Source organism: Rousettus aegyptiacus, unplaced genomic scaffold, assembly GCF_014176215.1.
Source record: "Rousettus aegyptiacus isolate mRouAeg1 unplaced genomic scaffold, mRouAeg1.p scaffold_m13_p_8, whole genome shotgun sequence".
In the NCBI taxonomy this organism is placed as follows: domain Eukaryota; kingdom Metazoa; phylum Chordata; class Mammalia; order Chiroptera; family Pteropodidae; genus Rousettus; species Rousettus aegyptiacus.
The window spans coordinates 83,897,467-83,923,313 of record NW_023416311.1 but is presented as its reverse complement, the minus strand read 5'-3'; the positions used below and the strand labels follow the sequence as shown (position 1 = coordinate 83,923,313).

Genomic DNA, 25,847 nt, shown 5'->3' with positions numbered 1-25,847 from the left:
ACTGCACACAGAGGTTCAAGTGTGCGCAGGAGAGGGAAGAGGGACCCCGAGCTGCTCACTTTTGCAGACAGTCTGATGCCTCCTGCGCATTCGGACCCCAGGAAAGCAGCCTCTCCTTAAGGGCCCAGAACTCCCGGCACTTTCAAAGAGTCCTCCCTGCCCGGACCTGGAAAGAAGTTAAGTGTGTGAAGGCGGAGCCCCAGGGCTGGTGAAACCCTCCCAAGGTCCAGCCCTCGCCCATCTTCCTACCACCTTAGGGAGTTGGCACGGAGAGTGGGATCACCCTCTCAATGAAAAGCAGATGTCCCTTTAAGGTTTGCCTTGCAGCTCGTGGACTTTAGCCTAAACACGGACTCGCGAAGCTGGCTTTATTTGTCCATGTCTCGGACAGAGCCTGGGAGGCTGCCAGGGATTTCAGAGACCAAGAGCGCGAAGGGGCGGGCGATGTGGCAATCCGTCTAGGATATGAAAAGCGTGGAGCGGACTTAGAAGCATTTGTCGAAAACACAGGAAATCACTCTGCGGCTTCTGAGCGCCCAAGCCAGCGACTGAGACCCGCGGCGGTGAGCGGAGTGGCCCAGAGCGCTCGGCTCCGGCTCTCGGTCCTGACCTGTCCTGATCTCTGATCCAGCACGTCGCTGGGCTCTGCAGCCGCTCGGGCCATGGCCCCTCCGTGCCCTGCCAACCCAGGGGTCGCTGTCGCTTGCTGCTGGCTCCTCACCGGTGAGTGACCCTGCTTTTCTCTGAGCATCTCCTGCGTGCGGGGCTTGTGGGTTAGAGGGGTGGCGGGGGGTGGGGGTGGGGGGAGTATGCGTTGCTGTGGTGTGGAGAGGAGGAGGGAGCCCCGATCCACTTTCCGCCTCTCCAGGTCGTCCACGCAGGTTGGAACACAGAAAGGAGTTTCTGCGTTTTGGTTTTGATAGGAATTAGTTTTGATGTCGTTTCAAACCCCTCCACCCCAATGGTAGGAGGCAGGGAGGCAGCGCTGAAAACTTGACAAGGTAGAACTGACTTTTCAAATTAAAGTTGTTTCGACAATATGCACTGTATTTTAGGACTTTGCTGAATGGCCTCCCCCATTCTTTCTTTCGGGGTGAGGTAACTAGAGGGGTGCCTGATTTATAGGCAAAGTTCTTACCCTCAGGTTGTTCAAGAGTGGATGTTACTGCATTTTCTTTGCGTCTAGTATTTAAATCTATTCTGCTACAGAACAAGGAAGGTGAGGAATGCAAGGAGGCAAAATTGCTTCTTGTACCGAAATGGTGTTTCTGTATTAGCACCCAAAAGGAGGAACATTTTGAGATTAAGGAAGGAATAGTGAACAATTTACCTGCAAGTATTACAGAGCAGACTTTTCTAAAATGCAAAAGGTAGTAAGTATTATTACTTGTATATAAATGGGTATTTCTGAGGAAGGACTTAAAAAACACAGTGGAGATACAAAGTTACATTCAATTAGAAAAGAGTTGAATCATAGCATTTTCTAAGATTTTCCAAATGATTAATCCATGGTCAGATCTTTTTAACCAGTTACTGATTGAGAAGAAAAAGCAATGGTGAAAAAGAAAAGGCAGATGGGTGAACTTTTGTGTTAAGGAAATGACCTGATTAATGGTTTAATTAATGACTAGCTTTAGTATATCATCAGTATTCAATCGTTCAGTGTCTTTACTGCTGGCATGCTTATTAGTACCAGTTAATTTAGCATTTTACCACTAAAAACAGTGGTGATCCAGCCAGTTTACCTTGGCTTAGGTGGCCAAGCATTGTTAACTTTTATGAAGAACACTTACAATTGGAATATTAGCAAGCAAAGCTTTTTTTTTTTTTTTTAAGAGAGAGATGGTATAAAGAGAGTTAATTATGAGCTACTGACTTTTCATCCAAACATTTTCCACAACTCAGGAAATGTCCAATAATCCAAATAGTGGTAACTTCTGGACAGCTTTACAGCCAGTGAATGGTTTAATTTATCAGCTACCGTCACTACTCTTTACACAATTGACCTATGATGCTTTTCCAGCTCAAATTTTTTGGAGGTCGCTTATAATTTTCGTTGTTGTTGTGCAAAATCTGAATAGTGTACTAGCTATTCAAATAGTACCTTTTTCATTTTACCAAATAAGTAGTCACTAATGCAGAAATAATCAAATGATATTTGCATATCCTCTAAAAAGACAAAAATTAGATTTAATAGAGAAGCAGTTACAATCTCATTTACATTGTTTATATATAATTGTATTATTTATGTACCCATGTACTTTTACGTGTGTATATGTGTGGGTGTGTGTATATACATATATATGTGCGTGTGTGTGTATATCTATCTATATCTATCTATATCTATATATATATATATACATATATATATAGAGAGAGAGAGAGAAGAGAAGTATTTTTTTAGGTTTAACTACTATATTCCTTTATACCTAAAACAGTCACAAGTTGCATACTGTGGGTTTTCTGCAAGTGTTGGAATAATATGCCTCTCTGGATTCAGGAAAGGACTTGAAAATAGCACAAAGATATTTCTACATTATAATCTTTAATTCCCCTTTGTGTGTATATCTGTTACTCAATTGTATTGAAATTTAGAATTTAAAAAGTTACTGTGTCTGAATCAACAGGTTCCTCATATATACTATATTTATGCTCTTTTCACAACATAAGGATCTGAAACTGGACTTCTTCCTTTCCTTTGTTGGTTTCTCTATCAGTCACTGTATTGTCAGTTTTCTTGGAAACTTCTCAATACGTAGAGTCCACACCTAACCTGGAGTCTCATCACCATACCCACCCGTGCACATTGCCGTAGGGAGCTCTTCTTGTCTACAATTTACCCAACCTCTAATCCTTCTTTTTAACAAGTAATTTTCATTATATCTTAGTCTTTAGTCGAAATGCTTGGTGGTTCTTTGTTCTTCTCAGACAACATCCAAAATTCTGACCTGTTCAGGGTTTGCCAGGATCTAGCACTCTATCTCCTACAACCCATTTATCAGTTTCCTATTGCTGTTGTAACAAATTGACACAGATTTTTTGACTTAAAATGATACAAATTTACTATCTTAGAATTCTGTAGGTCAGAAGTACTACTGGGCTAAAATCAAGGTGTCAGCAGAGTTGTTTCTTCTGGAGGCTTGTTCTGCTTTTCTTGAACATGCTTGTGTCTTTCCATAATGCCAGATTTATTTAATGGAACCTTCTCGGATAAACCAATCAGGTATCTGCAAGTTAACACACAACATACATAGAGGGGAAGTACATAGTCTTTCGTGAAAGAGCAAAGAGATGAAAGTCCATAGCGTCACCAAAGTGTGCTCTGTAGACAGGCAGCACCGGTGGTTTCACATTGTTTGTAAAGTCAGAGTTTTCGCTTCTCAGCATATGGTTCTCAGGTCAGGCTTGAGCATTGTCTGAGGTGTTCAGCTCATATAGTCCTTATAGGGTGTAATCTTCATGCTTATCGGCTCCTGATGTCAGGGGGCTTATCAACTGCAGTAGAGGCTGAAGATTTCATGGTTATGGGTGGTCTGGTCACACTCTAAGGGCGTTCCCATTATGTGCTAGTTGGCTTTACTGTCATGACTCTCGTGGAATCCATTTTGTAAAATTCAAAATGGCCTCGAATCCTTAAGCTCTATATAAGACTCTAGGGGAGGAGCTATTTCCAGTTTCCAGAGGCCGCCTGTATTTCTTGGCTTGTGGCTCTACCCTCCATCTTTAACTCAGCAGAGTTGCATCTTCAAATCTTTCCTCTGACTCTGCTTCATCATCTCATTTCCTTCTGACTCTGACCCTACTGCCTACTTCTTATGAGGTTCTCTCTAATTACCCTGGGCCCACCTGAGTAATCCAGGATCATTTCCCCATGGCAAGATCCTTAATTTAGTCAAATATTCCAAGTCCCTTTGCCATATAAGATAACATATTTACAGGTTCTAGATATTAGAGAAAAGGACATCTTTGGGAGACCATTATTCTGTGTGCTAAAACCCCCAACCACAGACTTCTCATTTCCTTACTTTCCTCAAAATCCTCTTGCTCATTTTGTTACTGTGGATGTGATCTTGTTATTTTATGCATCTAGAAAAGAACTCCACCCTTCCTTCCCACCACCCACTGCCATTTAAACAAACTCTCTCCAGCCTTCAAAGCTGGGTTTACATCACAACAAACCACCACCATCCCAATAAATTTACCATTTAGTTTAAAACTGTCTTGTATTTGTGTTTTCCAGTGTTTAAAAATGATTAAGAAAGATGTTCTCCCTTATGTCCGAAAAAAAGTCTTCATTGTTATTTGGTATATGTCAAAGTCCCAGCAAAAAAAAACTAGTGGCACCAGTAGAAGATTTAACTGAAGACAGTTTAACAAAGGGACTGTTTACGAAGGAACTGTCAAAAGATGGTGCAGCATCTAACGACAAACAACAGTGGGAAGAAAGCCCCTGAAGCAACAGTAAAAAGAGAAGCCATTACCATTCCTGGGCCTGAGGAGGGCGCAGTGTCAGTTTGACGGAACTCAGGCTATGGGAGGGGGTCCTCTGGATTAGAGCTGGGCCACAGGAAGAGGAATGCGGCTCCTGCTAAAACTGAAGCCCAGAGTTGGGGAGCAGGGGAAATAAATATCCTTTTCTTCCCACCCTCTAACATTGTACCCAGTCCTCCACCAGGTATGTCCAAATGGCAGAATTCAACCTCCCAGGGGACAAAGGTCAAACACACAATAATAGACAAAGTAACACAACTTAATGATGAATGGTGCATATTTATTGAGAATATATTATGTGTCAGGCCCTGTGTCAAGTACTTTGCATGTTTTATCTCATTTAAATCTCAGAAAAAAGGAAATGTCATTTCCCTGAAACCCAGTGAAGTAAATTTGACTCCTTGCCCCAGAGACATGTAAGCCCCAAGGACCTTTGCTTCTGTAACATACCACATATTATAATTAAATGTCTAATAGTCTGTCTTCCCAGCTTTCTGTGCATTCTTGAGGGTAGGGTCTTTGTCTATTATCCTTAGCATCTAATAATGTATACTCAAAACTTTGTTATTGAATAAATCATGAAAGAATAGACTATAGACAAACTCACAAAATACTTAAAAGATCAGATTGTCTCCTTTATTATATCCCCACCTGCTGTGTGTGTATATATCCATATTTATACTTAATGAATTGGAGATAGCATCAATTGAATGATGTACCATAATTTAATCACTACTAAGAAAGAATTGCCAATCCAATTATAATGGCTAGACTGTTAGATGCTTCTAAGTTTTAGAGATGTTTAAATGTGGGAAAATGTACATCTGATAATTATAACCAATAACATATGGTGTATCTACATGGTAGCTTTCTATCACATTTCTTTGTACTTTTAGAAACTGCATCATAAGATTTAAACACACTGCTTTGGGATACAAATGACACTATTTCTGGATACAAAGATATGAACATTGTCCTCTTCTTAGTTCTCTTCCAGAGCCAACTTTATATCTAATTCAGGGGCTAATTGCTCCTCTGGCATCAGAAGCCTCACCAGATCCCAAGAACAGAACTTCCTCTAAATACCTTTAAAAGGAAGCCTCAGGAAAAAGGTGACAATTAAGTAATCAAAAAAAAAAAAAAATGTTCCAGTCACACAGGATCAATGAGTGTAGTTTTGGCAAACCCTAACTTTCTGTCATCATTTGGTGGTTAACACTAGGCCTCTGTATGTATGAAGGGACTTAATTTTCATCTAACATCTTTTATAATTTAAAAGGAAGATTAAAAAGTCACTAAGTCTTAAAAGGAGATTGACATATATGCACTGGTTAGTGTTAAGAATTCACGTTAGTAAGAAAACCTCAATATTGTTTTATCCAAACAGTAGATCTCTATAAACAAAATAAGTGAGAAATCTGAATTGAAGAAAAACACTGTAATTCAGATATTAAAAGGCATAGATATATATACTTTGTATGAATTATCTTAGATCTTCTAAAAATGAATGAAAATACTTAAATCTGACTAGGGCACCTAAATCACATTAGGATGTCAAAAAATTAAGATGATTAAGATCTCCATATTTTATTGTAAATCCTATAATCTCATCACAAATTACAAATTACAATGTGCTTTTAAATTTATTTTGTTAGCTATACTTTTAGTTTGCCAAATATTAAAGTTTGAAAATACATAGGTATTTAAAATTATATATTTTATTGTAATATTTTTGGGAAAATGATCCTGTAATATATAGGTATACATACAAACAAAAACACACCCACCCACCCCCATACATACTTTTGTTGATAAGATTTTCTTTACTTGGTAGGAGGTTTTGTATTGTTTGTGACAATTACAAGTAAGTATTTTTGATCACAGGAAATTTAGATAGTACAACCAGTTCTTTAAAAAATAAAAAAAAATAAAAAAATAAAAACCCTTTCCCTTTTCCCTTTCACCCTTTGCCTGAATTTAGCTGAGTAATTTTCCCAGTCGTCCACTTAGCTTCACTTGTGGAGGTCGCATGGACGTCATGTACAAGCTGAGGTTAGCACATTCTTTATAAATCAACTGCATTTATTGCTAGATAGTCATAATCAGAGTTCTAGGTACTTATTCTGTAAAGATCATTTTTCAAACTTTGTATAATAAAGTTGTCTTATATATAATTTTAAAACATTTTAAGACCTTTTCCTCAGTAAGAGGTGTTTAAAATAATCATTTTTCTTATCCAAGCACTATATCTCAAAAATTGAAATAAGTTTCTAGAACCTTACCTTTTAAAAAATTTTTTAGTAATATTATAAAATAGAGCATAATTTCCCAATTTTAAGATATAGACAAGTTAAAAAAAAAGTGAATTAAAGGACAACCATTTATTCTTTCATATAATAACTATGATTATGTAACAGTTGTGCTGGGTTCCAGAAACACAAAGACGAATGAAAGGTAGCCTCTGCCCTTCAGAGGCTCACAGTCTGAGAGGCAACATACCAAGGAGTAATGACGGGAGGAGCCTCCAAGGTGCTCTAAGCAGAGGAAAGAAAAGATTAGTTTTTGTAGAAAAGTAAGCCTTGCAAAAAAATATGAGAGAAATAAGAAAATTTATATAGCCCCTATTATGCTAAGCCCAGGATATTGAAACAAGATTTCTATCTTTCAGGAGCCCATAACCCTTGCGGTTGTCATAAAACCAATTCTAACATATTATAGTAGGAAGAAGGAGTGTAATCCATTTCACCAATGGGTGCATGAACTACTTCACGCAGCAGGGTTGACCAAGGTTTCCATGCAGAAGAGGTGCTAGTATAAATAAATGCACCCAGATTATCCATCAGTCAACTTCACTGAACCAGTTATTTTTCTAAGTTAAATAATTATGATCACGTGAAAGTGAGGCCTTGCCCCGCCTCTCCCATCCCCTCATACTTTATCTGATCCAGATTTCTAGCTTTAAGCTAGGCATTCTTACAGATTTACCGTAGTATCTTACATGTTTATAGAGCTCCACAGTTAATAGAGCTCTATAGTTTACAAAGTAGCACAATCTCATTAGAACCGTGTAAGAAATGCCAAATAAGAATGACAGTTATAATAATAAAGGCAGGACAGATAATCTTATTACAATTTAGAATGAAAAACTTTAGGTTAGTAGAGGTTAGGGAAATTTATGTAAGGTTGCTAGAATCCAGCTAGGAAAGACCATAACTCAGGTCTACCAACTCTTGATGTGCAAATATTACCCTTAGTATTGATCTTTTACCACTAAAATGGGCTTTAGAAAGAATCAAATTCAAAAAGTAATATGCAAAATTGAAAATAAATGTCAGTGTGAAATTATGGGTATCGTTTTAATTTTTAAAATACTGATGCAGCATAATGTTCACGATTAAAACAATTTTAATTATTGAATTCAATTTCCTCGATTCTTAAGTAACAGAAACTGAGTTTCAAAAAGACTGAGTACTGCCAAAAGCTACAGTAAAAACAGCTGACAGGGTTAAGAATTGCAAACCAGGATGCTCGACCTCTAGCCCAATTCTCTTTTTTGACACATAGAGGTATATAAAAAACAATAAGTGAAAGCTTTTGGAATTAATAACTATTTTTTTCTTCCGCAGAGTAATATGAATGTTATAGTAAAAAGTCAAAATAAAGCAACTGATATAAAGGTTTCTATTTTTAAGGAACAAATAAATATAAAATTAGAATTTAAAGCAACAGAGCTAAATCATGGTTTTTTTCATGATTTTGCTTATTTTGGTAAAGAATTAAAATACCATATATTGCTACGCTATATAACTATTGTAACTATAGCAGTTTTAAAATAAGAGGAATTATTTTTAAATTATTAAGTGAACTATAGTTGATAACAATATCTGTACCTTAAGAACTGTGATAATATAGCTGCCACACTTTAAATCTGACCCACTCAGCTTATCATCAATATATGAGTACCTACTATGTTCAAGGAACTTTTCAAGGCTCAGTGGGGAGATGAATCTGCTCAGAGTTCAATTAGAAAGACGAGACATGTATTCCAATTAATATAATGCATGGTTTCAAAGGTGAAAGAACATTTAAACTGGTCCTTAAAGATAACAGGATTTATGGAAGCAGGAGTGAAAGAAAGTGACATTTTAAATAGAGAAAACGGCATGAGTTAAGGCAGCAAAGTAGAAAGTTCCCAGGATGTATGGGGAATAAATAACTACCTCTGTGGCGGAGGGGACAAGTGGGAAATAAAGCTCGTAAAGCCAGATCATGCAGGCCTTGAATGCCAGAAGTATGTTCAATCGCTGAAGCACATTTATGTTTAGAAAGACAGCCCAAAGCAGTTTGCTTCATAATTTAAATTTTTAAAAAAGAACCACCAAATTAACAGTCAATGTGTTTTCCACAGGTTTTAAACATAAAAATATGTGTATTTTTCTAAAGTAGAAGATTGGGTCTTTCTCAAGGACTACAATGGTGAGCTAGGCTAAGCAAAAGGAAAACTATGTTGAAAAGAAGAACATATTTTTAAAAAGTGGTAAAAGAGCGAGGAAGGGAACGGTGCTTTTCAAATCCTCTTTGTTGGTTCTGAGCTGTCAGATCTTTGTTCAACCAGTGAAGGTGAACGTTAAAGGGAAGTGGCAGTGGATAACGGCACATAATTTGTGGCTGCAGAGATGATTTCAAGCATCCATAACATATAGCATGGCAGTAGTGGAAAGAGGAGAGAGGGGGTGGAGTTAAGCAGGTCTGAATTTTAGTGTTATGTGATTTTTGAATACATTTCTTAACTTCTCTGTAGTTCATTTTTTAAAAATCTATAAAATGAGAATATTGACTTTACAGATGAGGATTGGAAAGAGCATAGGAAAGTACCTGGTGAATATTCAATAAATGATGGTTCTTCAATAAAAAACTAACTTTTATTAAGATTCTACTATGTGCCCGCCGCTGTGATTCTGTGGTGTTTAATCCTTGGCCAACTTTGGAGAGAAGTGAATTGTGAACAAGGAGAACCTTAAAGTATCTCCTCTATCATCCTCTTCCTCTTCCTCTCTCCCTTCTCCCCGGGTTAGGAATTCTTCTAGGTTAACAAGCATCTTTCAAAAAGATACATTGTCCTTTGGAGAGCAAGCTACTTTAGTGTGATCAGTTCCTTGCTCAGTGAAAAACTGTTGAATTCTCATAGGAGTGGAAGGAGAAGGCGGCAATTTGAATTACGGACTTTGTATCAAACTCTGCATGATAGGAAGGTGAGGGAGGAAGAGGGGAAAAGTAAGTAAGGAGAGAGAGGGAGTTAGAGGAGAGGCCACAAAACAAAAACAGTTCTAATTTGCACTCTGTCTTTAGAGGGAACCTTTGTGTCCCCTGACAGTCTCTGATAATTAAGACTTGAGTATCAAGATTTGTGCCAAAGTCTGATTCTTCCCTTTTACCCTGGTCTCACCAGTTCAGGGTGGTAAGATATGTGCGTAGGACCCCTCTCCCCTCCCCTCCCCGCTATCTTAACTCTTAAGAAAACTTCGATGGGCTTTTTCTATTCACTGGTCTTTTAAAGAGGCAATCCCCACTCCTCAAAGTCTCCCCTCCTCGAAATGTTAAGCCATTTAAGGATTTTCTTTAAAATCAATTCTGTATCTATCCAATGGGGTCGGTCCTAGTAGAAGTTTCCCCCCACTTTCCACATCCCTACCTCGCAGCTTTGGCAGTGAATAGCCCGCCCTAATCTATTACGACCCAACCCCCAATCTAAACATTTCACCAGCTACTGAGCTGCGGAAAGCTGAGACTGCCAATTTTGGATTCTGGGATTCCCAGGACATCAGGGAAGGCAACTGAGAGGTCCACCCAGGGGTAAATTCCACAGATGGTTTCTTCTCTCTCTGGGAGCAGTGCTTTAACATCTGGCTTAATCAGATCCCGCAGGCACGGTAACTAAGCACACACACACACACAAAAAAAAAACAGCTGAGCGCATTGCTGAAAGCCCAGACTGACCCGGACCGGTCGTTGTGAGAAACCGCTCCTGGAAATACAAGCTCCAACAGGCGTGTGGTGTCTGAGTGCGCATAAGGCAAGAGTAAAGCTGAGTATGTTTTGGAACTGTGGAACCAAGGCTGCTCTTTTGAGAGCTACTTTTACATAAGTTTTAAAATTCGATTTACTCGAAGGGAGGTGTAGAGCGGCAACTGCTCGCAGCTTAAAAATATATATATTTTTTCACTCACATAGTCCCCAGATGCTTCACAAACGGGAATGGAAGTAAAAACATAGGAAGTCCAAGTTCAGCATTAAAATAAAGGACTCTCCATCCAGAATATCACGAACTTCTCTTACAAGACTCATTCGTCCACGCTTAGTGCCGCTGCGCACGCGCAAACTACGGCCCCGCCTCTTCCGTCGGGACGTACAACGTGCTCCCGGAGGTGGGACGCGGGCTACGCATGCGCCCTCATTGCATCAGCCGCTTGGTTAGTGCTGGCTGCTGCAACAGCGGAGGAATCGGTGTTCCCTAGAGTGTCCCTTGCGCTGCTGTGGCTCCGCGCACCCTGAGACTAAGAAAGGAAGGACTAGAGTAAGTGTTCCCCTCGGCCGCTAGAGTCCGAACTAAAGTGTCTCCTTCCCGCCGGGCAAGAGGCTATAGGAACCGCATAGACAGTCCCCGCCCCTTTCCCTGTCTAAACTCCCTGTCCCCTCTCTGCCCCTCTCCCGGTCGAGAATCCCTCGGTCCCTCCTGTTTTGGCAGTGAGCCCCTGCCAAGGTCATGAAGCTGGTGAGGAAGGACATTGAAAAAGACAATGCGGGCCAGGTGACCCTAGTTCCCGAAGAACCTGAGGACATGTGGCACACCTACAATCTAGTGCAGGTGGGCGACAGCTTGCGCGCCTCCACCATCCGTAAGGTACAGACTGAGTCCTCCACGGGCAGCGTCGGGAGCAATCGGGTCCGCACCACCCTCACTCTCTGCGTGGAGGCCATCGACTTCGACTCTCAAGCCTGCCAGCTGCGAGTTAAGGGGACCAACATCCAAGAAAATGAGTATGTCAAGATGGGAGCTTACCACACCATCGAGCTGGAGCCGAACCGTCAGTTCACCCTGGCCAAGAAACAGTGGGACAGTGTGGTTCTGGAGCGCATCGAGCAGGCCTGTGACCCAGCCTGGAGCGCTGATGTGGCAGCTGTGGTCATGCAGGAAGGCCTCGCCCATATCTGCTTAGTCACTCCCAGCATGACCCTCACTCGGGCCAAGGTGGAGGTGAACATCCCTAGGAAACGGAAAGGGAACTGCTCACAGCACGACCGGGCCTTAGAGCGGTTCTACGAACAGGTGGTCCAGGCCATCCAGCGCCACATACACTTTGATGTTGTAAAGTGCGTCCTAGTTGCCAGCCCAGGATTTGTGAGGGAACAGTTCTGCGACTACATGTTTCAACAAGCAGTGAAGACTGACAACAAATTGCTCCTGGAAAACCGGTCCAAATTCCTTCAGGTAAAACAGTCTTACCCAGGGATAATTAAGAATGGGCAGAGGGGTTTGTGTAAACTATTCCTAAAGTTTTAGAATTGGGAAAAGTACAGGAGGAGAAAGTCTTCATTTAACTGGGATTGTGAAATAATGAAAAAAGAACTGTTAAATAGCTAGCAAGTTTATATGGTAAGCTTTGCCCTAAGTCCTTAAACATGTAAAGCCCCATTAGTGCTTTTGGCATTAGGTCATTGTGAGTTGATAAATGGGTTTACTAAGAGATTCTTTTTTCTAATTTTTATAATTGTGATTCTAGGTACATGCTTCCTCTGGACACAAGTATTCCCTGAAAGAGGCCCTTTGTGACCCTACTATAGCTAGTCGCCTTTCAGACACTAAAGCTGCTGGGGAAGTGAAAGCCTTGGATGACTTTTATAAAATGTTACAACATGAACCTGACCGAGCTTTTTATGGACTCAAGCAGGTGGAGAAGGCCAATGAGGCCATGGCAATTGACACATTGCTCATCAGTGATGAGCTCTTCAGGCACCAGGATGTAGCCACACGGAGCCGATATGTGAGGCTGGTGGACAGCGTGAAAGAGAATGCAGGCACTGTTAGAATATTCTCTAGCCTTCATGTATCTGGGGAACAGCTCAGCCAATTGACTGGAGTAGCTGCCATTCTCCGCTTCCCTGTTCCTGAACTCTCTGACCAAGAGGATGATTCCAGTTCTGAAGAAGATTAATGATTGGAACTTATAATTGAGACAGCCTTGTGTCTCTTTCACTGTTACATTTTCTCAGCATCCTTGTGAGAGGAAGCTGCAAGAGTGGCACTTTATGATTCTTACAGGGACTTCTCATGTATTCGGTCACACTAGGTATTTTACAATTGTCAGAACATATATTTAACAATAAATTGAAAGGAAATAATCTTTATGTACTACTATTTTTATTAGGATAATTTTATATAGGAATTATGAGTTATTTGCATTGCTGAGAAACATTTTTATTTAATAAGAATGCCTATATATTCTTTGGAATCATAAGATCACATACTTTGTGCTTTGAAATAGTTTTCCTTAGGAAAAGATTTTTAATATTTCATTATCCACAATTTACATTGTTTATTTTAATTCTGCATAGTAGCCTTACACTGTTTAATGATCCTTTTTCTCTCCCCTTATACTTTATTTTTTTTAAATTTTTAAGTTTATTTGCTATTTTAAATAATAGTCAAATAATTAGTAGACTTTTTTTTGGCTTAAAGGACAATCGTTTATTTTCTCACAGCCTGGAGGCTAGAAGTCCAGGGTCAAGGTGTTGCTAGGGTTGGATTACTCTGAGGCCTCTCTCCTTGCCTTGTAGATGGCTGTCTTCCTTCTTTGTCTTAACATAATATTTCATCCTGTGCATATCTATATCCTAATCTACTTTTTTTTTAAATTAGAGTTGACAGTGATGTTAGTTTCAGATAGTAGACTTTTCTTGAAGACAAGTTTAAAATGGTATTTAAAACTAAATGGTATTTTTCTAACTTGTTAAAATAATCATGTTAAAAATAAACTCTCGGGCTTCCTTTTGTTAGAATTAATCATTTGCTTCAAAGGATCACTGAATCACTTTTTAGATCATAGAGCTTTGATCTGCTAAGAGTGTCTCAAGATAATCTATTTGAGGCATCTTTATTTTTAAAATGAGACTCAGGTATGTGATTTGTTGTTATGTGGCTAATTAGTGACAAAGCTGAAAGTAGTCCCCCGTCTGGACTCCATTTCTTTGCACTGCCCCAGTATGTATTTTTTAGCTTGTCAGAGTTATACTTAATGTTATGTTTGTATGTGCTTTCACATTTGTCTTGGGCTTTCTCTATATCCTATTTTAGGGGTAAGAAAACCTGTTCAGAAAGTTTGAGTAGCTTACATAGTATATGGCAGTTGACTTGTACTCAGTACTCTTTACTATAATTAGGGAATTTCTGCAAATACCTGAGTGTTTGAAATATTCTCTTTATTATAAAAGTTTTTTATGTGCATTTCTAAGTGTTAAGAAGGGAGCTTTGGAATAGAATTGCATATTGACCTTTTACAAACCTCAACCTAGCAACATAACTAGAGAGGCCTTGTGAAGAAAGATAATTACATTTGTAACTCTAGGGTCACTAGTACCTACTTTAAGTAGGGATACTAAGTAATCTTTTGATTACTGTTTGAGTCTGGGTCTTTCTGCTGGTGTGAGTGCCAGATTTGTTGATTATTTTTTATAAACTTCCTAACTTAACTGAACCTTTTTATTCATAATTGTGAATAGACGCCTCCACATTCTTTAAAATCACATTTGACATAGCTACATCCTAATCGAAAAATAATCTGGATCGTCATTATAATGCTATGAATATTCAACTTTAAAATATTGTAAAAGTATGTTATTAAATAATTTGGTAGAACTATATAAATGAAGCCGCTAAGAGTCTTAATTTTAAAAGCCGATTGATAATGAATCATATTCTCAGTAAGAATTTGGAAATTTGAGGCATCTGTTGCTCGTAATCTATGAAGTACTTATTATTCTTAGCTCCGTTATCTATGGTAATAGAAACCAGGGGAAATAAAACCTACCGATAAATCTAACCTATCCATTTTAGGCCTTAGGTTCTCCAATTTAGCTGCTCAGGAGTTTTTAAAACTCAATACCCAAATCGGACCTCAGATTATATAACCTTTCACTCCTAGAAATGTTGTTGTTTTTTTAAAGTTCCCCATGTGATCACAATAGGCATCAAAGCTGAGAACCACTGATTCAGGCCTTGCTATTCAAAAGTATGGTCCATGGACCAGCAGCATCCCCTGAGAGAGTGTTAGAAACAAGTCCATGTCTCTACCCTAGACCTACTGAGTTGCATGCAGTCTATTTTAAGGACATCTCCAATTGATTGCTGTGCATAATAAAATCTGATAAACATAGGTAATAGCTTATTCTTTATATTCTAGGAAATCTCTGGCTGAGGTCACCAGCCATAGAGAAAAAGATTTGAGTTTTAAGTTCTTTCAGGAGGATTAATTGGCCAATATTCAGTTTAATTATCTATAAAACTTCTCTAAATGAAAATGTTTTTGTACCTAAAAAGTATTTAAAATATCTTCCTATTTTTAAAAAGTTACATTTTATACCATTAAGAATACAACTCTTCCTGGATGCATAGGTAGAAATATCAAAATAATGATAGGAGCATATAAAATTAAAAGTTCTAATTATTTTTTTTACTATTTTTTAAAAAGCAAAATGAGCCATAAAACTGGAAATCATACATAGTAGTCTAATTCCAACTAAGACCATGTGGTAACTTGGGAACACTACTAGTAGCATACCTCTCAATGCAGTGTACTCTAAATTTCCATTTACCATTAGGTACTTGTAAACAAAAATTTGTCACTTCCACTAGGATCAATATGAGAAGCTTGCAAATTGTTTCATTTTATTCTGGATATGATACATACCTAATTACATCGGACTATTCCTGGTCCCCCATTTATGTTAAATATTTTGCTAATTTTATGTCTGGTGGTTAATTCTGGATTTCACTTTCATTTCTCCCTTAAATACAAGTTGGGTCTCTTTCTTTCTAGATGCCACTAGAGTAGCTTTGAAAAGCTCATTTTCTGTTATCTCTTCTTTCTGTCACTAGTTTCCTATTCTTGTCCCGCCCGCGGGACCGGTTATTTGGTGGGAGAACCGAGGAGAACCCAACCTAAAGAGGGGTGACACGGACGAGAGAAAAGAGTGGAGGCAAGACAGTATTCTGATCAAGCCTCAAATTTTATTTTTGGATAACAAACATATTTATACGGCAAGAACAAAGGGGGGCAGGCAAAGGGTACCTGTTGCAATATGATTGGTCTTCAGCTGGTGGTGTGAGGAGCGGTAAGGACAGGGGGAAGTACGAGGTGGGGGGGAGAGCAGGAGACTATCAGCACCTTTGGTGGTCAGCCAGCTTCTCGGAAAGACTTGTTTATCATGGGTTTGGTTCTCACAGCCTGAGGGCTTGAGAAACCAAGGGCGCAGCTCCCAACATCTCCTCCCTTTCTATTTTAGAAAGGTGGGCCTTAACCGAGTGGGGGAACATTGACCTGGTTCCTCCCGTGGGCTATATACGCCCATCTATTGTTGGCTCTTGGTATCTTTTGGGGAGGAGAGGCAGAGCCGGTTTTAGATTGTGATTTGGATACCAACCTCTATGCAAACCAGGTATGTTCTCAGGGAAGGACAGAGGGGACCCTCTAGTGGGTCTTCCCTTGCAGTAGCTTTGCATCTGCACCCATCTCGATGCCCATACCTTCCCTTGGTCTATCAAAGGTGAAGGTAGACATTTCTCTGTCCCTTATGTCGTCCCCGTAGGGAGAGGGGTATTTACCACCAACCAAACCTGCTGTACCAAGGTCGAGGTCCCTCTTGGGCCAAGGTGGAGAAATTTAGGGCTGCGCCGACTTCTTCCGAGGGCTCTGTCATTGAGATTTGTTGGTAGTATACCGTGGGCCCTTTTGACAGTGCCGAGTCAACCTGTCTTTTGATTAAATCTGTTATTCTCCTGAACACCCAGGGGCCAAAAGTGAGCAATAAGAGCAAGCCTATGAAAGGTCCTAACAGACTAGGGAGCACTGTGGTAAGCCAAGGGGAGGCAGAGAACCAGTTTTGGTACCAAGACTCTTGTTGTTCCCTAGCTCTTTTTCTATTTTCTAGACTCTTTTTTACCTTGTCAAGGCTATTTTGCACAAGGCCTGTCTTATCAGAATAAAAACAGCATTCTTCTCTGAGGGCCACGCAAAGGCCCCCTTCTTTGAGGAAGAGGAGATCAAGCCCTCTTCTGTTTTGCAAAACTATCTCTGAGAGGGACGCTACAGAGTCTTTTAGGTCTTGTATTCCTTCTCTGAGGTTATTAAGGTCTTTGTCAATAAGAGATTGAAGTTGTAAGTATTGGTTGTTGGAAGTGACTAAGGAAGCAATGCCAGTGCCTGCTCCTATGGCACTGACACCTAACAAGACAGAAAGGGTGATAGCAGTGAGAGGCTCACGCTTGTTACGAGACGTGGCAACTGGATCTATGAATTGAAGGAAAGTATTAGGGTCGTGGAGAAAAAATCGGGGGAATAAAACAACAACTACACAGTAATCGCGAGAGGTCAAAAAGTGGGATGTAAAAACGTATGGGGTTAAGCCAGAGGAGCAAGCAAAATAAGTGCCACTAGCAGCAAGCACATATGAGAATGTGTGATTGATTGTCATGGTTTGGTTACATATGGGAATTAGGCTGGTCGGGGGACGCATTGCTGGTCCTATGAGACAGAGGCCTAAGCCGGAGATAGATGTTAGGGTGAGGGCTGTAAAGGGGTCTTGAGTATGTAATAAAGCACCGCTATCATTTGTAAAAAGGGGAGGTTCAAGGGTCGCTATGCCTTCATAAAAAGGAGGGATAGGCGAGAAGCAAATCCAACATTCTTGATGGGCTGTGCTGTTTTTGTCTCTGAGAGCCTCTAATGAGGCATTGATCAAGTCAACTATAAGTTGTGAAGAATCAGGAGGCCCAGGCAGGATGGTAGGCTGAAAAAGGGTGGTTTTTTTATGGCTGGGCTGGGGTGTGGCAGTAAGCTTAGGAGCAGAGCGTTTAGGTTTTGGAGCAGTGCCTTCTATTTTGGATTGGCGCAGGACTGGGTTAGGTCCCAGGTAAGCCGCATTTCTGTTGGGACTTTCTTTAGAAAGTTCAATAGAGAAAAGCATTCCTTTATCTTTCCCTGAAAAATAGCCACGAATGCCCCAATGTCTTTTCCGGGTGGTTTGTCAATCATTCAGGTCGGCCTTAATGATAGATATTTGGAGGGGGTTGCACCACCCTGGGTCGCTACAGGCTTTATAGACTGATGTCGGGATGTTGTTTAGATCATTTTCAGGAGAGGGAGGATTAAGCCTCTCTACTTGTATGAACTTGTCAGAGGCAGGCTTCCAGCTTACATCTCCAGTGGTTTCACAGCCCCAAGAGGCACAATAATAATCAGCCTGGAGACCACATTTATAATCTAACCCTCGTGGCCTATGAGCGCCGGGACAGACATAGTATCCCCCTTGTTGCAGCCAAAGAGAAGTGCGACCCCAAGGGGAATCGCAGGCTGGAACGGTGTGATAATGGTCCGAATTATTGGGTGCCTTGACTAGCGGAAGGAAATCTGTGGCAAGTCCCCATAAAGGGTCCCCTCCAGCTGCCAGTTGGCAAAGATCTACTTGAAGGGAGGCTTTCTGCGGTTGGGGGGCTAGGGAAGAAGAGGTGTTGACAATATCTCCTGCCTGATTTCTGATGATCCAGGTGAAGTTGTAGAGTGTGTAGCTTGAGGAGGCGCTTACGGTTTGGAGTGCCCCAAAGATGGCGAGCCATATCGCAGAGAATGGAGACATTTTTGTAAAGTACCTGGAAAAGAACACATTTATACATTTTTCTCAGGGGACAGTTCCCCTGGTGGGTTGATGAGTTTTATTAGCCTCCCAGGCAGCCATCGGGCATTTTGTGTTTTAGAATCATAGATACATGCATGTCCCTTGCCCCAGATAAGGACGGGGTCGGGACCATTCCATTTTGATGTCAGAGGATCTTTCCACAGGGCTTGTGCATAAGAGTTTGCAGTAGTAGGGTGCCAAAATCGGTCGGCTGCAGACTTTCCATCATTATCGAGTGTCAGGAAATTAAGGACAAAAAGGGCATGATTTAGCAAGGTCTTATTATTGTTGTGTGGGGGGTATAGGATACCTTTGGAGTGTTGAAGTTTTGTAAGCATATTCTTCAAAGTCTGGTGTGCTCTTTCAACAATGCCCTGGCCCTGGGGGTTGTACGGAATGCCTGTAATATGTTTGATATTTAGTTGAGCACAAAATTGTTTAAAGGAAGTACTGGTGTAGCCTGGGCCGTTATCAGTCTTGAGAGTTTTAGGTAATGGTAGAAAGGCAAGGCATGAAATCATATGACTGATAACATGTTTGGTGGCTTCTCCAGACTGTAGGGTTGCACAGAGAAAGCCACTGAAGGTATCTATAGAAACATGTATATATTTCAGTTTACCAAAAGGGCTGAAATGAGTAACATCCATTTGCCACAGTTCTCCAGGAGTAAGGCCGCGAGGATTGACGCCAAGATGGGGTTCAGGTAGTAGAGTAAGACACCCCTGACATTGGCGCACTATTTGGCGTGCCTGTTCCCTAGTAATGGAGAATAAAAGGCGAAGAGTCCGGGCATTTAGGTGGTGTATCTGATGAGCCTGTTGAGCTTGTTGAATGGGGTCAGTAGAAGATATAGCCATAACAAGGTTGGAAACTTCTCGAGAGGCTCTATCAACAAGATCATTACCAGTACTTAGGGGGCCAGGGAGACCTGAGTGAGCACGGATGTGCCCTATAAAAAAGGGATGAGATCTGGCGAGGATGAGGTTTTGGAGTTCTGAGAATAAGGGGGAGGCATTAGTGGAGGGTCGAATAAAAGGGACGGTCTCCAGAAGGGGAACTGATTGACTTATATAAGCACTATCGGTGAACAAATTAAAAGGACTATTAGGGAGAGTCTTAAAGACTTGAACAACTGCAAAAAGTTCTACAAGCTGTGCGGACAAGTAGTCGGTCCTGATCTTAGTAAGCTGTCCATTAATACTAAAGGCAGCAATTCCTGAAGAGGAGCCATCTGTGAAAACAGAAGGGGCTTGTGGAATAGGACGGCTCTTGGTCAGGGAAGGGAAAACTACAGCCTGGTTTTTAAGGAATTGTATGAGTTTGTCAGCAGGGTAATGATTATCTATCTTTCCTTGAAATGAAATACAATTGACAGCCCATTCATCTGATGTTTGTAGTAGCCATTTGACCTGAGCTGCTTCATAGGGCACAACAATGATATCAGGGTCTTTGTTAAAAAGCTTTAGGGAGCTTTCGCGCCCCATTTTAAGTATTTGTGCGATAAGGGAAGGGTAGACAGGAAGTATCTTAGAAGGAGTAGCTGGCAGATGAAGCCAATATAGGGGTTTGTTTTGCCACAGGACACCCGTAGGTGTGAAGGTTGTGGGAAGAATTAGTAGCCACAGGGCACAGGCAGGGGAATAATATGAGATATTTTGATTTAAAATGGCCTTTTCAACTAAGTTTAAGGCCGAGGCTGCCTCAGGCGTCAGGGTGCGTGGAGAAGAGGGATCAGGATCTCCTCGGAGAATGTCAAAGAGGGGCTTTAGATCTCCGGTGGTCAACTTTAGATATGGGCGAAGCCAGTTGATATCACCTAACAGGCGTTGGAAATCATTGAGGGTCTGTAAAGAGTCTTTCCTTAATTCAACCTTTTGTGAAAGGACCTTAGAAGGGTGTAACTCGAAACCTAAGAAGAGGAAAGGGGGCTGTAATTGGACCTTTTCTGGGGAAATCTGTAGTCCTAGATCTTGAAGAGCATCAACTAATTTATGGCTGGTTTCAAGCAAGATGGCAATATCAGAGCCTGCCAGGAGAATATCATCCATATAATGGACAATGTATAGGTCGGGATGTGTAAGGCGAAACGGATCAATGGCCTGGGCAACAAATTTTTGACAAAGGGTAGGACTGTTTGCCATACCCTGAGGCAAAACCTTCCATTGAAATCTTGGGGAGGGTCCTATGCAGTTAACAACTGGGAGGCTAAAGGCGAAACGTTTTCTGTCCTCTGGATGTAAAGGGATACAGAAAAAACAGTCTTTTAGATCTATGACTATCTTATGATATCCTGCAGGTATTGCAACGGGGGACGGCAGCCCTGGTTGGAGCGCCCCCATGGGAACCATGGTCTTATTGATTTCTCTGAGATCTTGAAGAAGTCTCCATTTACCCCCTTTCTTTTGTATAACAAAGATGGGAGTGTTCCAAGGGGAGGTAGATGGTTCAATGTGGCCAACATCTAACTGTTCCTGCACTAACTGTGTGGCCGCTGAAAGTTTATGACGGGGCAAGGGCCATTGATCGATCCAGACAGGGTGGTTGCTCTTCCACGTGATTTTATCTGCCTGGAGTGCAGGGGGAGCAACGGCCCTCACGAAAAAATTTTTGATGTCGTACCCTAAGCCTGTCCGTGGGGCCCTGTGTTCGGCCTCTATGGGAACGGTAATACCCTGATTATTTTTTCCAAGGCCCTTGCCCGGGATGAACCCTTGGTTTAGCATTTGATGAGTAACGGTAGCTGAGGGACTGAACATTAAAACTCCCATCTGGCTCAATATGTCGCGACCCCACAGATTCACGGGAAGCCCGGGGACAATAAAGGGGCGGACCTAACCAGTGTTTCCATCAGGGTCTTCCCAGGTGAGGAGTTGAGAGCTTTGTAAGGTGTTTTGAGAGTGTCCTATGCCTTGGAGATGAGTAAGAGAGGGCTGGCAAGGCCAGGAAGAAGGCCAGGAGGCCTTTGCAAGCACTGTAGAATCAGCGCCCGTGTCAAGGATGCCCTTGAATTCTTTGTCATTGATTTTGAGTGTGTGGTATGGGCGTTCCCGAGAAAGTTGCTGGATCCAGAAAATATCAGAGGAACCAGGCGTAGACGCCCCTCGGGAAGGCCCTAGGGAAGGATTAGATGTGTCGAGGGGTAGGGGTAGAGCCTGAGCAAGGCGTTGACCTTGGTGTATATAAAGTGGGCCTCTGGAGCTACTGGCTAATATCTTTATCTCCCCGGAATAATCACTGTCAACAATAGAGGGAAAAATGGTGATGCCCTGCAAGGTAGAGGAGGCCCTTCCAAGGATAAGAAAAAATGTTTTAGGGGGAGGGGGCCCAAAAACGCCTGTGGGGATCACCTGAGTCCCGCTATCGGGCTCTAATATGATGTCGGAGGAGGCACAGAGGTCCAGTCCTGCGCTTCCTGGGGTGGCCCTGTAAAGGGAATGGACTGATTTTGGGGAAGGGTGGGTAGGGGCTGAGTATGTTCTATCTGGCTGTTCCCCGAGGCCCTGAGAAAAGGGATTGGCTGAGGGGCCCGGGGCTGGCCCCTCTGCCCGTTTCCCTGCTGGCGAGTGATGGGGTTACCGAGTATGTCGGTGGTGGAGCGGCAGTCTCTAGCCCAGTGTCGGCCCTTTTTGCAAACAGGGCAAGGTGTCGAGGGAGGAGAAGGTCCTTTATTATAAGGGCCCTGAACCCTGGGTTTGTCATGGGAACCGTGGCATTGACGGGCAAAGTGCCCTGGCTGACCGCATTTGAAACAATTTTTTTGTTGGCCAGGGTTGGCCTGGATTACAGCACCAACCGCTAGATGAATGGCCTGAGATACCTTGGAAGTAAATGGATCAACGTCTCGGCACAAGCGAAGCATTTCATCGAGCGTCTTGTCCCGGGTCTTACCCCTGAGGACGGCTCGGCAGGAGGCGTTAGCATTTTCAAAAGCCAATTGTTTGACTAACCTGTCATTAGCGGCGTCGCTTCCTAGAGCGCGCTCAGCAGCCTCTAGAAGGCGACTGACAAATTCACTGTAATCTTCCTGGGGACCTTGGATAACCTTGGTGAGTGGTGTGGTGGGGGTGCCAGAACTAGGAAGAGTTCTCCAGGCCCCAAGAGCGGCATTATGTGTCTGAGAAAGGAGTCCAATAGGGAGATTTCGTTGTCGCTCTTCAGTGGCATATGTCCCCTGACCAGTAAGTTTTTCAAAGGTCCAAGAATGAGAGCGGGGATTTTTAAGATTATTAGCGGCTATAGTCTGGCAGCGGTCACAGAAATCAGCCCGCCAAGTTAGATATTGGCCACGGGTGAGGACAGCCTGGACTATGCGGAGCCATTCACAAGGGAGAAGGTGTCCCCCTCGAGACAGTGTTTCGAGGACAGATAAGGTGTAAGGAGCATTAGGTCCATAAGTCCTGACAGCTGTATTTAGTTCTTTTAAGTTTTTGAACTGTAATTTATGGAACTCTTTACGCTCCGGGGCGGGGGGAGGGAGTTCATCGTCACTGCTTTCTTCCTCATCATTATTGTCAGCAGTGTCCTCTCCACCTTCAGGGGCATCAGGGGGATCAGCGGTGTTAGAGGTAGGAGATTCAGGTCGTTGGGATCGGGTGATGACAGGGAAGGTGAGGGTTTTTGGTTTGGGGTTTTTGGAGGGTTTTATGGGCAAGCGTTGGGCGGTAAGGACAGTCTCTTGTAAAGCAGCCTGAAAGGAGGCTAGTTTGCTCTCTATCTCGGCCATCTGTGCAGCAAGCTTATCTTTGGTTTGTGAAAGATTGTTGCCGTTGGAGGCGGGGAATGGCAGAACAGGCGCACAGAACTGTGGATTGTAGGGTGGGCAAGTAGAAGGCCAATCTGGGTTACGATATCGTACGGCCTCATCTTCTAAGGTGGCGGCATCACCAGGATCTAAGGGGTCATTGAGTGGTCTTTTAGTCAGTAAGGGATTGGTAAGAGGACTTTTAGGAGAAGGGGGATGTTCTGTGGGCAAAGAAGGGTATATGCCTTTAGTTGGAGAGGGATCGCTCATGTCTATAACGACTGAGGGACATCTAGAGGGGGGCTTCTCAGTGGGAAGAGGAGCAACGGATGCTGAGCGAGACAGCGGTTTAAGGCAGTACTCCGTTACTGACAAGAGTTGTCGTTTTTCGGGGTCATCGGAGGCGGTTTCTACAATATCTCGAATTAGTCCCCAATAAGAGAAAGCAGCGACGGGGACGGCATCAGGGCCTTCCTTTTGTAACTTATCGTTTAAGTCTCTGCCTACCTTTTGCCATTTTTTTGGATGGATTTCAGGTCCATTAACTATGAACCAGGGACAGACTTCATCAATGAAGAGAAAAAATTTGACTAAATCCTTCTTTTTTACTCGGATTCCTCGCTCCTTGAATGAGCATTTTAAGTCTTTTATGAATTGTGCTTCTCTGGACAAGGTTTGTCCCATTTTTCTTTGTTTTATTTATCTAAAAAGAAAGAGGGATAGGAACTGAGGAAGTGAACATAGGTATCAAGGCAAAAAGGAGGAGAAGGGAACTTAACTTCTCTCCCGCGTGGGCAGCCGGTTAGTACAATCCGCTAACACGGACCCCCTGGGGTGCGATGCCTACGGACGTCCCGCCGGCTGTGCCTTTGGGCATAGACAAGGCTCTTTTACAGAGGCGGCAGAGGAGGGATTATACCAGAGGTCTCGACGTGGGCAGTCGGTTGGTATAATCCGCCAACACGGCTCTTAAGAGGCGAATCGCAGACCTACCGCTCTCTCCAGGGCGGAGGGAGAGGTCTACGACCGGGATGCCCTCTGAGTGGACGACTTCTGCCTTAAAGTCGACTGACACACTGTATTCTCCCAACTCAGAAAAAGCAGCCTCTAACCTCAGGGGTGGACGGCTTGTGCCGAGAAGCGGGCTAGAGAGAAAAGTCCCAAATCCTTTGAAAAAAAAGGAAAAGACAAGAGGACCAAGAGAAGACAGAGGGAGTTTATGCTCAACTCTTTTCTCCGTTTAAAATTTGTTACTTATGATCCTAGCAGTCCGTGCCGAAACTAAACTAAGGCGGATGAACACTCACCGAAGACGGCGATCTCCGGTGAGCCGAAGACGAGGACCTTCCATGAGCGGTGAAAGGCAGTCTTCCCTGAAAAACTTCTTCTCTGAAAAACTTCTCCTTAACGAGCTGCAGCCTCTGTTATTTCGTAGTCCGCCTGGGTAAGGGTTCTGCACTCGGGCCCCACGTTGGGCGCCACCTGTCCCGCCCGCGGGACCGGTTATTTGGTGGGAGAACCGAGGAGAACCCAACCTAAAGAGGGGTGACACGGACGAGAGAAAAGAGTGGAGGCAAGACAGTATTCTGATCAAGCCTCAAATTTTATTTTTGGATAACAAACATATTTATACGGCAAGAACAAAGGGGGGCAGGCAAAGGGTACCTGTTGCAATATGATTGGTCTTCAGCTGGTGGTGTGAGGAGCGGTAAGGACAGGGGGAAGTACGAGGTGGGGGGGAGAGCAGGAGACTATCAGCACCTTTGGTGGTCAGCCAGCTTCTCGGAAAGACTTGTTTATCATGGGTTTGGTTCTCACAGCCTGAGGGCTTGAGAAACCAAGGGCGCAGCTCCCAACATATTCTAAAACATGGGACCAGTTCTTTCAACCTCAGAATCAATGGTTTTCCAAGCAAATAAGACTGGCTATCTGTGTTCAGTGTCAAACTACATTGAATTGCATGTTGAACAGGAGGTTCTGAGGGTTTGAGGAATGAGGAATCTTTTGGCCTGTGGCTGGAGCTTAGTTATGGAGTGTCTGCGTTTATATTACTCCAGTCAAAAAGGGTAATACATTTAATTTTATCCATTCATTTTTTTAGTACCTACTTTCAACCAAGCACTGAGCTGAGTTTTGGAAAGACAAAACATGTAAACAAATAACTGTTACAAAGTAGCTGTAGAAGTATTTAAGAGGGCACAGTGTTGTAAGGAATCACTTTTGAGAGGAACTTTTATCGAGAGCCAGTAAATATACCCAAAATGGTGATGACCTGGAGAGAGTATCCAGAAGAATAGCAGGGCAGGGTGAGTGTGCTAATCATATTAGACCCTCATACCACAATAAAAAGAATGGGTATAAGAAACCCATGAGAAACCACTGAAAAGTTTAAGCAGGAGAATGGCATGATAAACTTTGCATTTCGCAAATATCATTGTTAAGCAGCATCAAGGATGGGTTGGAGGAGGCAAGATTGCAGCCAGTAACACTGGTTGAGAATGCATACTAGGAAAATCCAAGGGAAAAACAATAATAGCCTAAACAAAGGCAGTAACACTATTTCTTGCAATAGGAATGAAGTCAGTAGGATATTGGGAGGTAGGATCAAAAGGACCTGGGCTGCTGATTGTCTTTCAGAGTAATGGAAAGATCTCAGATTTTTTTTCTT

At 42.4% G+C, this 25,847-nt stretch overlaps 2 protein-coding genes and 1 long non-coding RNA gene across 3 annotated transcripts in view; 2 read left to right on the top strand and 1 right to left on the bottom strand.

Moving 5' to 3' along the window:
- Window positions 1-236: 236 nt before the first annotated feature.
- ITGA1 (integrin subunit alpha 1) overlaps window positions 237-25,847 on the top strand; it is a 155,508-nt gene continuing 129,897 nt past the window's right edge. Inside the window, exon 1 of the mRNA XM_016142376.2 lies at window positions 237-723. Coding sequence (XP_015997862.2) covers window positions 663-723 — 61 coding nt within the window. The 5' untranslated portion in view covers window positions 237-662. The remainder of the gene's footprint in view (window positions 724-25,847) is intronic.
- Window positions 10,912-12,897, top strand: PELO (pelota mRNA surveillance and ribosome rescue factor). Its single transcript, XM_016142375.2, has 2 exons — window positions 10,912-11,980; window positions 12,273-12,897. The coding sequence occupies exons 1-2, from the start codon at window positions 11,255-11,257 to the stop codon at window positions 12,702-12,704; spliced, it is 1,158 nt and encodes a 385-aa protein (XP_015997861.1). The 5' UTR covers window positions 10,912-11,254; the 3' UTR covers window positions 12,705-12,897.
- Window positions 15,551-25,151, bottom strand: LOC118606717. The gene is made up of 2 exons (XR_004952580.1): window positions 25,037-25,151; window positions 15,551-15,647 (listed from the first exon to the last, which is right to left on the bottom strand). It is a non-coding gene; the product is annotated as an uncharacterized LOC118606717 (long non-coding RNA).

Coding starts and splice junctions, on each gene's coding strand:
- PELO (XM_016142375.2), top strand. CDS start 11,255: ATGAAGCTGGTGAGGAAGGACATTGAAAAAGACAATGCGGGCCAGGTG. Junction 11,981..12,272: donor ACCGGTCCAAATTCCTTCAG/GTAAAACAGTCT, acceptor TTGTGATTCTAG/GTACATGCTTCCTCTGGACA.